At 38.5% G+C, this 17,119-nt stretch overlaps 1 protein-coding gene across 1 annotated transcript; it reads right to left on the bottom strand.

The window, feature by feature from the left end:
• Window positions 1-7,089: 7,089 nt before the first annotated feature.
• LOC141106699 (taste receptor type 2 member 1-like) lies at window positions 7,090-16,823 on the bottom strand. Its single transcript, XM_073597637.1, has 3 exons — window positions 16,603-16,823; window positions 11,550-11,611; window positions 7,090-7,934 (listed from the first exon to the last, which is right to left on the bottom strand). Exons 1-3 carry the CDS (start codon window positions 16,821-16,823, stop codon window positions 7,090-7,092), a joined length of 1,128 nt encoding a protein of 375 aa, XP_073453738.1.
• Between the last annotated feature and the right edge of the window lie 296 nt (window positions 16,824-17,119).

Consider the following 17,119-nt stretch of genomic DNA (forward strand, 5'->3'; position numbering starts at 1 on the left):
TCCCTTAAATCATCCATCTGCACTAAAATACAGGAGACAAATTTCAAAATTCTGACGAGGTGGTATTTAACCCCTAGTCGTTTACACACGATGTTTACTGACTCCTCTAACCAATGCTGGTGATGTCAGAGGGAAGTTGGTACGATGTTACACATGTTCTGGTCTTGTCCCCGTCTGACAAGTTTCTGGTCTGCAGTAAGATCCATCTCCCAGAAATTCACAGACTTCCAGATCCCAAATGACCCAGCATTTTTTCTACTACACGTTTCCTCCATACCGTTAAAATCTTATAAAAAATCCATATTAAGACACCTCACAAATGCAGCCAAGTCCTGCATACCCATGCTTTGGAAACAACAATCCCCACCTTCTATATCAATGTGGCTACGAAAAGTAGAAGACATCAATAAAATGGAAGACTTAATAATGACAGCCCAAAACAGACAGACAGTTTATCAGAAAACTTGGATACTCTGGAATATCTTCAAATATTCTGAAGAAGGCAAAACCCTTTTTGGGAACGCGAATTAACAAAACCCAGTGTAAGGAAGTAAGCTTACGGAACGGAATGACACCTGTTTATCTCTATAAATACACTAATGACCTGTCCCCTCCCCCCCTGCTTTCCCCCCACCCCTCCCTTCCCCATCTCTCTCTCTCTCCTCACCTTTTCTTTTTCCTCTATATACTTTTCTATTCTTCTGTGCTATACTCAGGTTGCTGCTCTCCGGGTGAATTATTTCAGTCTGTATTCTATTGTATTGACAGAAAACGGAATTCTCAACTGTAGATCGATTTACATACTCACAGTAATTGAAATGCTGAGACGTAGCATTATGGGAACTATGTATAGACTGATAATGATACCCTAGAACAACATTTACATGTTTAAGAATTTTTTTTTTTTTTTGAGATGTAATATGTATGGCTATGAAGCAATATCGGGAGGCAGCAACCCCCCCCCCCCCCCCCCTCTACTGTTATGTATTTTCTGGGCTTCGCCCTATTCCTTTGAAAATAATAAAATATATATTTGAAAAAAAGTATTTTGTATGTATAATTGTGCTCAGCCCAATAGGCTAGCAATTAGCACCTCTACCTTCAAACATTCAGGTATTGAAAGACTCATGGGTTCAAATCCCACAGAAAAATCCTAAAAGATTGCATTGGTGGGAAAAGGAGAATGCCAGTTAGCCAATTAGCCAAAGCAACACAAATATATGTGTATATATATTTACTGAAAATAGGTGATTGCCAAGTAGCCAATGCAGTTTAATGTGAAAGTTTTTATTGTATTAACTCTTTAAATGCATGCAATGGTATGTAAGTATTCAATTATATTATGATGTGACATTCCAAACACCACACACTAGCTAAAGGGCAGTTTACATTTCTTTGTTTGTTTATTTTAATTCACTTGTGCACTGAAAAAATAAACACAGCTGGTGGATGGTGGGTTGGCCGTTGTTTGAACTCATACCATGAGTGGTGTGGAGATATCCAAGCAGACCACTAAGCCATTGTGCTAAGTACAAGACCTGCATAATAGTGTAGTATTATTAAAGAATGAACATAAATAATTACTGCTTTATAGTCAACTAAATTAATAAATAATAAATCAAAAACATGAAAAAAACAACATACAACAAATAGGTAACCTAAATGATTAATACATGTAACTTTACAGAATAGCAGACATTACTATGTAATAATCATTCAGAACTGCATTTCTTAGCAAAAGAAGGAAAAAAAACTAGGAATACTAATTGCAATATAAATCAATAGATGCACGGGAACTAGAGCACATCTCTGATAAAAAATGTTTCTTTCACATACATGGATCATGGCTACAGTACAGTGCTATATAACAACTTGATAAGAATTGGCATTTGTATATACGCGGAAGCGCTAATTAGCGGCAATTTAGAATTTACAAACGTTTGTTCTCCGCTTATATCGCTGATTTTCATGCGCAAATTCGCCATTTTGTTTCCATTTGGCTAAAATGGGCTCTATTATTTGCCATAGTGCCCAGTACTTCCTGGAGTTATAGTAAATGACCCCCTGTGTGTGTTAATAGATTCAATAAACAAACGACTTTCCAAACTACGAATCATTATCACGAATATATATACATACATAAGTATCGAATTTCAACTAATACGAAAGAAATGATAGTGGATATAACGAATTAATTCAACATGATTCGAGATTCAGTATAACAAATATCGACACTCTACAGAAATAACGAATTATCTGAAAATGAATTAACGTAACATAACGAATATAACAGAACAAAATTATGTATTTTACGAATGACAAGGAACCAAAACTAAATGAAATTTTCTGTTGTGCACAAGTCTAAAAAACATACTGGGGATAATTCATAAAAGGTGTACATTCTTCACTTAGCTTCTGATGGGATAATAGAAGTTTGTTCAACTTAACTACCAAAAAGTGAAAATGTATTCCTTTAGTAAACTTGTGCAAGACAAAATCCTGTTTTGAAAATACCTCTTGGGTATTCGAAGTGTGCAGATCTTCACCTTTTTTACTAAGCTCAGTGAACATTCACTTTCCAGAGTGAAAGCTTTCCACTACTTTAGTAAATAAACCCAATTGTCTCCCATATGTCAAACAGCTTGATTATAGTCCTATAAAATAAATCTTTTACCTATATCTTTGGGTGAGTCTACATAACAGATCTAATACAAGTATCAGTATGATAATGCAGTCGGGTGAAATAATCTACCAATTTACTGAAAATTACAATGTAATAATTTTGATTATAACTATTCCATATAATGTTATGATTTCATATTTAAAAGCATTCCTTCATTTAGCTAGCTGAGCTAACTCCCAAACTAATATACTTTTAAATTACTTTAAACTACTCGAATGGTAGCACACTTTATCTCCTGTATGTAATAAATACATAGTCACAAATGTCTAGATACGTTCATGACATTTCACTTCTACAATATAAACGTACTTATTGAACAAGCTAAATAAATACATTTTAGTAATATTATTCAACTAAGTACGTAAGCTTTGCTTGCACAGATAAAGTACAGTATTTATTTTATTTAACATAGATAAGAAAAATTGAAGTGTATCTGCAGCCAAAACAAGTTTCTTAGCTCTGGGTAGAATAGGAAATTATTCAAACCCCTTTCTGATTTTTATGCTGCCTGTGTCCTTTTGAGGAGACTCTCCTTGACTTGCATGACTGGAAATACAACAGAAAGTGGAAGCCATTCACTCACAAAAGCGAGTGGTCCTCACTGAGACAGTTATCACTGAGGCATGTGTCCTAATTTACGCTTACCGCCTGTTCCGATGGCCACCATAATATTTTGGACTTCCCAGCACTTTTATTCCTAGTCAACACTGAAATAAGTGAGGACAAATCTCTCTCATCCCAAATTTGAAATAATATTTTAATTATTACCATCAAAATGTCTGTAATGCACTGTATATAGATGCAGATGCCTGGTACATAGTGACCGTGACTTCAACCTTGGAACCTGCCTATTGTATATACAAAATATGATTAGGCATGCTCAACAACTTCTCATTTGCACTAAATAAAATAATCGCATTTTCTATAGGAAAACTGGAACCCCCAGTAATAGCAAATGTAAAATAAGCTGTACATTTTTAACCATCTTCACTTTAACTATATATTACATTCAGCATGCCACAGAAAATGAAGTACACTATAAGCAGACCAGTTCCAGTTCTAGTGGTTGTAAGGTGGGATCGTAATCTGGTGTTTCTGTAACCTTCATTGTTTTACCTAATCCTTTGTATGGAGTTACATAGTGATAAGATAATGCTCCCAGCTGTGATAGAAATTAAAATGAAAGCAACACAAGAACTAACATGTAAATCTGAAAAATATAACTACACTCGATTTTTTTGTCAAAGAACTTTTTATTTAAAAGATTTTCAGAATGCTTACATACAGAAAGGCAAATAATGGCAATGTCGTAACATAAAATTGTAATATGGTATAAAATAGTTCTGATCAATGATCAGAATAATGCCTAAGTTGAACAATAACCATGTTACAAACAAAATGGCTGTGAACCAATATGAAGGCCAGCTAGTAGAGGCATATCTAGAAGAGAAAACCAGGGGATGGTAATTTTTGAGGGAATTTAAAGGAGAGGATGGGTAAAAAAAAATTTAGGGAGGGAGAAAGGGTCTGAGAAGGAACACACTTGCTTTCATTATAGAAATTAAAATAGGATGCATTCCTTTTAGCATTAGTAGTCATATTTACATCCTAATAGACAAATCAATCTAGCAGGAGGTGCAGGAGAAAACCAGCATCCAGGGACCATCATAGAAAGCCTAATATAGAACCATGTCTGACTGAAATGGATGATGTTTACAAAATATCAAAAAACAAAGGCAGATGGCACATCAAAGACTGGACAATATCAGAAAAGTCATGATTAGGGTTGTCCCTATACAAGTACCAATACTTTTTTCAAGTACTCGCCGATACCGATTACCGATTTTTTTAATGTCATATGACAGTGGCACTAATATGCAGCGCTGATGACACGTGGACTTTTCAGTAGTTTTTATTTTTATTTTATTTTTTTTTACAATTTTTTTTATATCTTTTAAAAAAAAAAATGTTGTTACATTTTTCTTTTTTAAAAAATGCTTTCTTTTTTGGGGGGGGTGAAGGGGAGTGGACGGTGTCAGTGTGTCTTTTATTTTATTTTTTATTATTTTTACAATTTAACCTTTTCAATATTTATATATTACAATTCTCTCTTTTTTTTTATTAGCCCTATTGGGGGTTGGCTTTGGTGAGACCCCTACATCTCCCTTTTGAGACATGGAAAGGGACTGTGGATAGAAATTACCCAGTCCCTTTCTCTGCAGCCTCTGCTGCACTGAAGATGAATCGACAGGAGATAGCGGCTCCTCTCCATTGATAAACTGAAGCATCGTAAACACAGTTTACGATGCTCAGTGACAGTTATGCGTGAACAAAGTCAGTGATCATTGACTCTGTGCATTCAGAAAAGGAAGAAGCTGGTAAATGACATATTTACCGGCTCCTTCCTCCACTCTCCATCCTGACAGATCTGGGACGGGGGGGCTGAGGAGCATGGAGCGGGACCGAGGAGCATGGAGCAGGACCGAGTAGCATGGAGGGGGACCGGAGGAGCATGGAGGGGGACTGGAAGGGGATATGGAGGACTGTCAGGGGTGATCGGTGTGGAGTTGGGGTGGTGTTACAATCACCGATCTCCCTGTATAGATTTCAATAAAGCAGATGAAAGCCATGGGAGGGAGAGGAGAAATATATACAGGGAGATCAGTGATTGTAACTCCTCTCCAGCACCGCACCGATCACCCCTGAATGTCCAGGTTTCGGATTAAGCATTGAAAGCATTTACCTGAGTATAAGTACTCGGGCAAATGCTCAGTATTGGCACCGATACCGATACTAGTATTGGTATCGGGACAACCCTAGTCATGATCAAGCAAGTTACCATCTAGACCTGAATGTAGATTTCCCGGGTAAGACTTGAGATACATTGTACGATTTTTCTTATTCAGCCTGCATGGGCAGAAACAGAATGGATGGAGGAATCTCCCCTGCTGGCTATTGAATTCCAACAGCTAGCACTCACGGCTGTCAAAATACTTGAACAATGACAGAATTTTATTGGATGAATCCACTGTTTGGCCAAAAATTTTAAACTGGTCCAGATTCACCCCATGTATGGCCAGTCCAAGGTACAGATCTGACTGGATGCAACTGATCCTTGGAGAATGATCTTAACAATGCAATTAATGTTGAGGTTAACTATGCTTGAGGTAAACTCATATTATGGTCCTTATACAATCTATAATAAATCAATATGATAAAGAGGTTACCAGCCATTCACGAGAAATATAACTTGGAAAACAACTTGAATTATTATGTACAGAGAAGCCATGACAAAGTCAATAAAATTTGCCAGATGTATTATTTCTAAAATTATTTTCTTATGAATAATTCTGTATGATAAAATAGTTTCTGTACAAACATCAAAAATGTAACCTGTAGTATTATTTATGTTCTTGTATTCTATATGTTCTAAAATAGTTAAAACAGTGATATAAAAGGAATACATTGTTATTTTCTAAATTGCTTTGTTAAATTAGTAACTAAAGGCAATTTTTTTTTTTCCATTTTTGATAAACTAAGGGAGGATTCAAACTCATAGCCAAAACAGGGAGTGAGAGGAAATCCCTCCAAAGTGAGGGAATCCCGGTGTCACCAGAGTTACTAGAACTAGTGTTTTCAATTGGAAGATTTCCCCTCTTTTAGTGTTCTGATGTTAACCCAAAATTTGGGATTTTCTTTTTCTTTCACTTTTGATAATAGGACAAACAGAGAGGGGGACTCTCTTCAAAGGGAGAAACATATCTCATAACTGAAAAGCAATATACAAGCATACAGTACTTATGTTGAAGGAGTAGTTTGTTTTGTGCCATTTGTATTTTGGAAGTTAAGCTTCATGAAATGTTTTATACAACTTAGTCTGATGAAGGTATAATGATTACATTATGGTACAAGATTTTGTTCTTAAAAGAAGCAATAGGTCAGCCCAATGTATACAAGTAGCAGAAACCTTATATGGTACACATAGTATGCAAGATCTATGATCCAACTAAAAATCTACATATTTTGAGCCATCTTGGTGATCTGCATTGAGAAACATCATAGAAGCATGTGTTGCAGTTGGCTGTATGAAAATATGACTATGTTTGCAAGTATCCTGTGTTGTAAAGTCAAAGTTTAAATTAGCCATAGAAAAATTTGAATTGGAGGACATGTTTACCAACAATAGCAATGGTGACAATGGCCAACTGGGCAAATAAAAAGGGAGCTCATCTTTCCAGCAGGGAAACAAATGACAATGAAAACTTGATAGTATCTAACCTTTCCCTACCCTATCAAAACAAACTAACAAAAAAATAGCTATACATATGCTTTAATTAGGAATTAAGTAACATAATTATTAGTTCCTAAATGTCTCAAACCAATACACTGTATACAGATGCACAAATTTAGTATGTATTAACAGTGACTTCAGCATTGGGACTTGTTTGTTTTATACAAAAAAGATGTTTCAGCATCATTAACAGCTTCCTATTCCCACTAATTAAAATTATTGCATTTTCTGTAGGAAAAGCAGCAGCCACAATAAAGCAAAAAATAAAAATCAATTCATTACCATCTTTAATTTCACTATATATCATATTTAGCATGCCATAGAAAATGAAGTACACAATGAGAAGAGAAGTCACAGTTTTGGTGGCTTTAAAGTGGGATGAGATTTTGCTGTTTCCAGAACCTTCATTGTTCTTTTTAGTCCTTTGCATGTGATTACACAGGGAGAAGATAATAGCCGCAGCTGTGATTAAGATGATAGTGAATGGAACACTAGCGACTAACATGTAAATCTGAAAAATACAGTCACACCTGCTTTTATAATTCAAATGAACATAGGATACATTCCTTGTAGCATTAGCAGCAAGTAATGAGCTTTCTAAGTATATTTCCCAATAAGCAGCCAAACCAAAAGCCCAGGATATAGTACAGGAAAAAAACAGCAGCCAGGGGACCATCGCAGGAAGCTTAGCCTTGATCTTGTAGAACCATGCCCATTTGAAACTGGTGATCTTAACACAATAATAGAAACACAGGCAGGTAGAACAACAGAGACTGGATAATGCTAGAGAAGTCAAAATAACGACCAAGGAATTGACCACCCAAACTTGAATGTAGAATTCCAGAAAAAGTAAAACACAGATCTGACTGAATGAACTCGTTCCTTGCAAGAAGAGGTTCATAATAGCAATAGAGTTAATAATAAGATCAACTGGGCTGAGTTTTCTGGTCTTCATCCAGTCTAGAAAGTAAAAAGACAAGATAGAGACATTTGCAATTGAGCCAGTTATGAAAAAAATGAGGTGGAAGACCACTGGAATTATGATGTGCAGAGAAGCCATGCCAAGCAAAGTTAATAAATGTCTACAGTTTGTAGTTTAATAATTTCTCATCCAATATCAAAATGTCCAAGTATGTTGCAAGTTTTAAATTAGTTAAAAACAGTAAAATAAAAGATACACGTTAGTTACGTTTTGTATTTTCCTTTGTTAAATGCTCAGTGTCTGGGGAAAAAAATACATTGCATTACCAAGAAATGTTATAGGCTCAAATTGTCCCTTCTAGTTTACACATATATAAGCTTATGAAAATATGTGCAAATGGCTAGAAACAATATTTCAATTGCCTGTACTCATTTCTATATGACATATTCAAATAATGAGGCTTACATACTATAACCTATTTTTCAGTTTCTGTGCAGGCTATTCAAAATATTATAAGTATATGTAAACCCTAAAAACAAACATCTTATATTATCTTCACTTTGCTCTGTTAAATATACCATTAACAAACTTTTGTTTTATCCGTTTGCTAAGTGGAAAAAATATCTGTTGATCCTTTCAGAAATCCAGTGCTACCCTGTGGCCTGTGCACTCTGCAGTCCTATTTCAAACAGTGCTCTTTGGATGTATTTTAGGAATACAGAACTCCCTATGTTATGGAGATGAGGAGAGGGGATGGGGTTCTGTATTCTTAATAAATGTCCTTTTATAGGCCGCCAACACCTCATCACCAAAGATATGATGCAGCGAGTCGGCTTATCACCATAGGACAGGAAGTGTGTTACTGGCAGGAATACCAGGTATAGATAAAGATATAAAAGCTGAAAAAAATTAATACAGCCACTACATTTAAGGCATGGTAGGCTGCAATTTAATATATGTTTTATTTTTGGGTTTGGGTACACTTTAACTGGCATGCTGTATTATAGAGAGGTAGTATACAATGCACATTTGTGAATATGGCAATCATATAGTTTGACAGGAGAACAATGCTTTGGAAAATATTTCATACAGCATGTGCTGATGAGTGTACTGTAGGATGGTTACTTGTGATGTGATGTAAGATTTAGCAAAACCTATATATTATTTTTTTTTTAATCAGAAAGTAAAGTTTATTGAACTTGCAAACATACAGTCCAATATATATAACAAGAAAGAAACATTCCATTGAATACAGCCAACCGCTTTTTAAATATTAAGCTCCAGAACGTTTTATCCCCTTCATGACCAGGGCATTGTTATTCGGCACTGCGCTATTTTAACTTCCCTGGCGGTATGTTAGATTTTTGATGCTGAAAGTCGTACATTGTTTTGCATGGAAATTTGGCATTTTATATTGCAGGCCTGTAATTCTTAGGAATAACTCACTTAAATCTGTCCAAACAAGAGTCTAGTAGACATCCCAGGTATGATAAAGTTTAAAACACAAAAATCATCAATTATAATAAAATAAAAAACTATAAATAATTATCAAAAATAATAATATAATAATAATAAAATGTTTTCAATAATGTAATCAACTCAAAAATACTGAAATGTGCTCAGTTGAAGAATTGTCGCTGTCGTCACTTTCAGTGTCTGATGACGAATTTCCACACAAATCACTATTGCTCAATTCTGCAAGTGTTCTATTCTACTATCGCTGTTTTCTAGCTGGTCTAAAACCACTTTTGAAGTAACAAGGGACACTTTTTGGTTGCTATGGACATTCTCCAGTTTCCAGGCAGAAAGTATAGTATATAAAAGTGCATGCAGGGTACTGGACAAAGCACTGGGACAAAAGGGAGGTGAAATAATTTGATACAGTAATGTAATCTGTAAGATTACAGGGTACTGTATGTAGTTTTTTGCACTTTCTGAATTTCCCACCGGGCTCCGTCCATCGCAGGATCCTGGGGACAAGGTAAGTAACTTTTCCTGGATACTGTGTGGCTCTGGGTTACTGCTCTTGGTATTGAAAATTCACCCCGAGCCACACTCGGAATACCGCTAAGAAGGTTAACTGGCAATTGCGTGGTCATGCAACACTGTAACCAAATGAAATGTATACCACTTTTTTTCACACAAATAGACATTTTGTTTAAAAAACAATATTTTTTTACTTTCTGCTTTAAAACATATCCAATAAAAAATAAAAAAAAATCTAATTTCTTCATAAATTTAGGCCAAAATTTATTCTGCTACATGTCTTTGGAAAAAAAAAATATGTTGATTGGTTTGCATGAAAAAATAATATAGCACATATAACTGCGTCACTAATCATATTGTAATTGAATGTTATTAAAAATTACCTTTCCTTTTCAAACTGCACTCAATTTAATTTTATGATAATACATTGCAATATGGCTACCTGGAACTGTTTTGTACACAGAGTGTGTACTGACCTCTCCCCAGAAACATAATTTCCTGCTTGTGTGATTGGCTCACTAATTTTCCCAGAAGTCTGACTAAGATACAAATCAGATTTCAGGCATCCCTTGCAACAAAAGTGTAAGGTTTTGAGAGATACTTTCAATAGGAACACGTCTAAAGGGATGCAGGCCCAGCAGATTTCCTCATTAGTGCCCTTCAGCTCCACACCTGACAGTTAATTATAAAAACCACTTCCATTACACTTGCTCAAAACACACATGGATTTCTTCAGAATAACAGAAGGTAGGAATCTGCAACAAATTTTTATAATCCTTGCAATGTACATAGATCACCCAGAGGGGAATGTTTTTTTCTCAACAAAAGTGGAGTTACTCTTTAATTGAACAAGCTGCAGTTAGAAGCTGATTGACTACCATGCACAGCTGCACCAGATTTTGCACACTCCAGTGTTAGTAAATCAACTCAAGCGTGTCGTGCAATCTGACACTACATATCTTTTTCATCAAACTATAGTAAAGAAAAGGTCAATTATTTGGACCTGGAAATTTTCCATTCCAACAACAGTCTATATACATAAACTTTTTTTTAAAAAAAAGAATAGGAATAGTTATATTCCTACAACTAGTGGCCACCACCCGAGATGGATCTCGGGGATACCCAAAGGACAGATGATCAGGATCAAAAGAAATTGCAACTTGCAGGGAGACTACACAATCCAGTCCAACATGCTGGTGGACAGATTTGAGCAAAAAGCATATAAACGACAACAACTTTTACAAACACAACAAGAAGTAGGAACAATGGATAGAGAACAACTACTCGTCCCCAATTCTAAAAAGAGAGAAAGTTATGATCTAACCTTCTGTACAGAATTCAACCGACAGTATAAACAAATAGAAAAGATCATTAAAAAACATTGGCCCATCTTACTTAGAGATCCAGTTTTATCGAAAACCTTACCTCCACGTCCGAAATTTGTCTACATACGTCATCCTGTATTGAAGGACAAAATTGTTAAAAGCATCCCTAAGAAGCTGACAACCTTCCTCGACCAAACAGGTTTCTTTAAATGTGGCAGATGTCTAATCTGCAGAACATGTAAGGGTGGAAACAAAAAGACTACGCAGTTCAAATCTAGGGTAACAGGACAAATATATGAAATCCCCAAATTCATAACCTGTGGCACCACACATGTCACATACCTCTTGAAATGTGAATGTGGTCTCCAAATGTGGGAAGAACCACAAGAGAGCTTAAAGTTAGACTGAGGGAACACATTAATAATATCAAAAAGGGTTTCTGGAAACACAGTTTATCATATCATTTCAGGAGATTCCACAATAGAGATCCATCTAAACTCACATTTTGTGGCATTGATAGGGGGGAAAAACATTGGAGGGGCACCAATCTTAAACAGGCTATTTCCCAAAACAAGACCCAATGGATACACAAATTACAGTCTTTAACGCCGAAAGGGTTAAATGTGGACCTGGACATTAATTGTTAATTAGTAATTTTTGATTATTTATTTTTATTATTATTTTCATTTTATTATTATTTCCACATTTATTTTTATTTTTACTTTTACTTACTTTATATTTTCCTCCAGATGTATGAGTGTATGAGTATACTGTCATTGTCATAATGGTTCATTTAATGCAATATACCTTGATTTGTTTTTAATGTAATATCGAATTACCAACACTAGATGGCCTCTGATCACTCCCTGCTAATCCAGGAAGAAGGATGTTGATGTTTACCTTTTGGCAACAAGGATTACATCACTTCCTGTGCTGCTGATCACTTCCGGTTTCGGCGGAAACCTCACTTACCATTCCGGCAGAAACCTCACTTCCCGTTCCGGCAGAAACCAGAAGTGAGGTCAATTTCATACTGCGCCATCAATGAGAGTAGTGGGAGTCATTGGGTGTAGCAGGCAGTACTTAAAGTATATAAGACAGCCAACTACAGACTCCATAAGCTTCCCCATAAGACGCCCAGTGGGAGGGGCAAAACATGTCAAGCTAAGGATAATCTGTGAAGGCTGTTTGGATGCCAAGGCGGCAATTTTTGCACATTTTAAAGATTCTGATGTAAGTGTAATGATTTTAAAACTTTTAATAAACCTTGCAGTATTACTCTGTATGCCCTCTTCTCTTCACTTGTCCAAACGTTACTACTCCTATCGTCTTTGACTAAGTAAAGTATGTAGGATCTACAATCAAGTGGTGAATGAGAGGAGATTCCATTCTCTGAGGCACAATCTACCTACATATCTGCTGGACAGGAGACACCATCTTGATATACACAGGCGTATTTTTCATCTTTATCTGGTGAGTGGGGATCCAGAAGGGGAGCACAGGAAGTCACCAAGATTACATCAACGTGTCACCAGCCCTGCACCTGACATTTGATGAACTTTACTGTTTGCATCTTATTTTGTACTTTTTTTTGCATTTTTGAACTTTATTGTATGCCCTTGTTTACATTATATTGGCACTTTGTTACACATGTTGTCATATGACACATATTTGATGTGAGTGTATGCACATTTATGATTGAGAGAGGCAGCGTTGAGTATATATTTTTTCTGTTGTTATTTTTTGGGGAAGTCACCCCGCACTACAACGGCAGCCCAATTACATATGTGCATGTGGGTGAGTGTGTAAACGCACACGTATATCTACATTTTGTATTTATTTTATAATTTATTTGCAATTTATTTACAATTTTATTTTTCTCTATGGCGTGGGTCCATCCTTATCACTTTTACTAGGTGGGAACTGACTGACTGACACTGACATCACCAGTGACACTAATAGAGTTGTGACAGACCTAGCCGGGAGAGAGACTTTTGGAGGGGACTGAATGCTAGCCTCTTGCCGATCGATCGCAGGCCCTGGCATTTGGGGGAACGGTACTCTTTGTGAGCTGTATGCCTGAGGACCCTTGAGGTGGTGTTACTTTGGATTCAGGTCCATATCCCCCCAAGAGACACAGACTCTGGGGACCCTGGATTTGCCATATTAGAAATAGGGGCTGATTCATAATGCTGGGACAAATACTGTTAGGAGATGCTGATGTCAATTCCAGCCACCTGTCTGTCTGTTGCCTGCTAGAATGTGTTTATTGTAAATAAGTCTAGTATGGGATCTAAAAGTCATTATATCCCCAATGTTGTTTGTGTTAATTAACTCTGCTATTGTGTGAAGAAGAGTTCTGTGTTGATTTGTGATAATGTTGATTGTGTTTTCTGAGCTACAAGACGGCCAGTCTGGCCTAAAGGTCATGACTGAGTCATCTAGGCTGTCTAAAGGGATTAGTTAATTAGCCCATGTTAATTAGGTTTCTGGTCACAGGTGTATGTTCAGAGTAATATGAGCAGGAGGCATGCACCTCCTCTTTTACTGTATAAAAGACCCTATATTCCCTTCAATAAAAGAGATTCCTGGTTGAACTTACATACAGCCTGCCTGGTGTTTGTTCTGAGCTATCACAACTGGATTTGAATGGCACATAGCTGTAGTTCAATTCCCGGAGCATCGGATGACCGAACCATTAGACGTTGCAATCTGATTCAATAGCCACAGAGGAGTGTTGGGAGAGTGGAACCGAGCGAGCAGGGGCTCGTTACAACAGTGATCTGTGCTAATACTATACACTGTCACTGTACTAATGACACTTTTACTAAGAGATGTGGTTGTTTTCTGTGCTGCGATTCGCTAAGCCAATCAGCAAATCCCAGGCATATATTATTGGCCGGGACCTGCTGACCAACTTGTGCTGTACCAAATGACAGAAATGGATATGCCAGATCATGTACATATACCTGATCTGGCGCAGAGCGGTCGCCCTGCCACAGTATTTTTACTTGGGGCAGTCAACAAGCATTCAAAGTGTTTGTTACCCTAAAAAATACCCTAAAAAAAATAGATCCTGTTCCCTTAAAGCATGCATAACAGCACAGTGCTTGTGCTATGTCATTTGGCCTCTGGCTGATCCTGCCTGGTTCTGCCATCTCCCCTGTAAACTGACCATGGTTAATCATGGCCGCTGAGCCCTGACACCGTGGTCAGTTTTTGTGCCTCCGTCATTCGCAGCTCTCCTCTCTGTTCTCCTCCCTCTCCCCTCCATACCTGCCGGTTAACTCGAGACACTGCTCGTCCCTTCCCTCCTACTGCTTTAAAAATTGTATTATATTCATCCCATCTATTAAATAACAATATGCGTCCCAGTGTCTGAGCTATATAAAAGTAATGCCGATTTCTACCTTACAGTGGGGACGGAAAGTATTCAGACCCCCTTAAATTTTTCATATTGCAGCCATTTGCTAAAATCATTTAAGTTCATTTTTTTTCCTCATTAATGTACACACAGCACCCCATATCGACAGAAAAACACATAATTGTTGACATTTTTGCAGAGTTATTAAAAAAGAAAAACTGAAATATAACATGGTCCTAAGTATTCAGACCCTTTGCTGTGACACTCATATATTTAACTCAGGTGCTATGCATTTCTTCTGATCATCCTTGAGATGGTTCTACACCTTCATTTGAGTCCAGCTGTGTTTGATTATACTGATTGGACTTGATTAGGAAAGCCACACACCTGTCTATATAAGACCTTACAGCCCACAGTGCATGTCAGAGCAAATGAGAATCATGAGGTCAAAGGAACTGCCTGAAGAGCTCAGAGACAGAATTGTGGCAAGACACAGATCTGGCCAAGGTTACAAAAAAATTCTGCAGCACTTAAGGTTCCTAAGAGCACAGTGGCCTCCATAATCTTTAAATGGAAGATGTTTGGGATGACAAGAACCCTTCCTAGAGCTGGCCGTCCAGCCAAACTGAGCTATCGGGGGGAGAAGAGCCTTGGTGGGAGAGGTAAAGAAGAACCCAAAGATCACTGTGGCAGAGCTCCAGAGATGCAGTTGGGAGATGGGAGAAAGTTGTAGAAAGTCAACCATCACTGCAGCCCTCCACCAGTCGGGGCTTTATGGCAGAGTGGCCCGACGGAAGCCTCTCCTCAGTGCAAGACACATGAAAGCCCGCATGGAGTTTGCTAAAAAAAACACCTGAAGGACTCCAAGATGGTGAGAAATAAGATTCTCTGGTCTGATGAGACCAAGATAAAACTTTTTGGCCTTAATTCTAAGCGGTATGTGTGGAGAAAACCAGGCACTGCTCATCACCTGTCCAATACAGTCCCAACAGTGAAGCATGGTGGTGGAGGCATCATGCCGAGGGGGTGTTTTTCAGCTGCAGGGACAGGACAACTGATTGCAATAGAGGGAAAGATGAATGTGGCCAAGTACAGGGATATCCTGGATGAAAACCTTCTCCAGAGTGCTCAGGACCTCAGACTGGGCCAAAGGATTACCTTCCAACAAGACAATAACCCTAAGCACACAGTTAAATAATGAAGGAGTGGCTTCACAACAACTCTGTGACTGTGCTTGAATGGCCCAGCCAGAGCCCTGACTTAAACCCAATTGAGCATCTCTGGAGAGACCTAAAAATGGCTGTCCACCAACATTTACCATCCAACCTGAAAGAACTGGAGAGGGTCTGCAAGGAGGAATGGCAGAGGATCCCCAAATCCAGGTGTGAAAAACTTGTTGCATCTTTCCCAAAAAGACTCATGACTGTATTAGATCAAAAGGGTGCTTCTACTAAATACTGAGCAAAGGGTCTGAATACTTAGGACCATGTGATATTTCAGTTTTTCTTTTTTAATAAATCTGCAAAAATATCAACAATTCTGTGTTTTTCTGTCAATAAGGTAAGTCCGGACCACCAGGCTTTGGTGCCATAAGAGCAACATACTGCAAGAGGTACTCGACCGAGGCAACCATCAAATGAATCTCAGGCCAAGCAGGTAACCCATGTAAGGCACATGAGGATTCTGAGTTTTCAGACCCATTAGCAGGTGAACAATCAGAGGCAGGCAGGTTGTTGAGTACAGGATGTCTAAAGGCAGGCTGGGCATCAGGGACCAGATTATCAGGCTCAGGCTGGGCATCAGGGACCGGATCATCAGGCTGGGCATCAGGAACTGGATCATCAGGCTGGGCATCAGGAACTGGATCATCAGGCTGGGCATCGAGCAGAGGCACATCAAACTGGTCAGCCAGCAAAGGCATGTCAAACTGGGCATGGTTGGCAGCCTGGGAATCAGCATAGCCCAACTGGGCAGCAGCCCATAAATCAGCGTAGCCCAACTGGGCAGAACCCCGGGAATCCATAATCCAACTGGGCGGTAGCCTGGGAATCAGCATAGTCCAACTGGGCGGCAGCCCAGGAATCGGCATAGTCCAATTGGGCGGCGGTCCAGGAATCATCATAGTACAGCTGGGCAGTGGTTTGGGCATAAGCCATGGCAGGCTTGGCAACAGATGGCAGGTCACCCACGGCAGGTTTGGCGGCAGGCAGCAACATGGAGGAGGCATGGACCCCATCGGCAGGCCGCACCATGGAAGAGGTATGGATACCATCGGCAGGCAGCAACATGGAGGAGGGCTGGACACCATCGGCAGGCAGCAACATGGAGGAGGACTGGACACCATCGGCAGGCGGCAACATGGAGGAGGACTGGACACCATCGGCAGGCAGCAACATGGAGGAGGACGGGATCACATTGCCAGCAGTCATCAGCATGGAGAATTGGATCTCATCGACAGTAGTCAGCAGCACATCAGGCTGGGTAGCCATCATGGATCAGCAGACTGGGCAATGGGCACTGGATCAGTGGGCACAGGATCAGCAGGCAA

This window comes from Aquarana catesbeiana, linkage group LG08, assembly GCF_042186555.1.
Source record: "Aquarana catesbeiana isolate 2022-GZ linkage group LG08, ASM4218655v1, whole genome shotgun sequence".
NCBI lineage: Eukaryota > Metazoa > Chordata > Amphibia > Anura > Ranidae > Aquarana > Aquarana catesbeiana.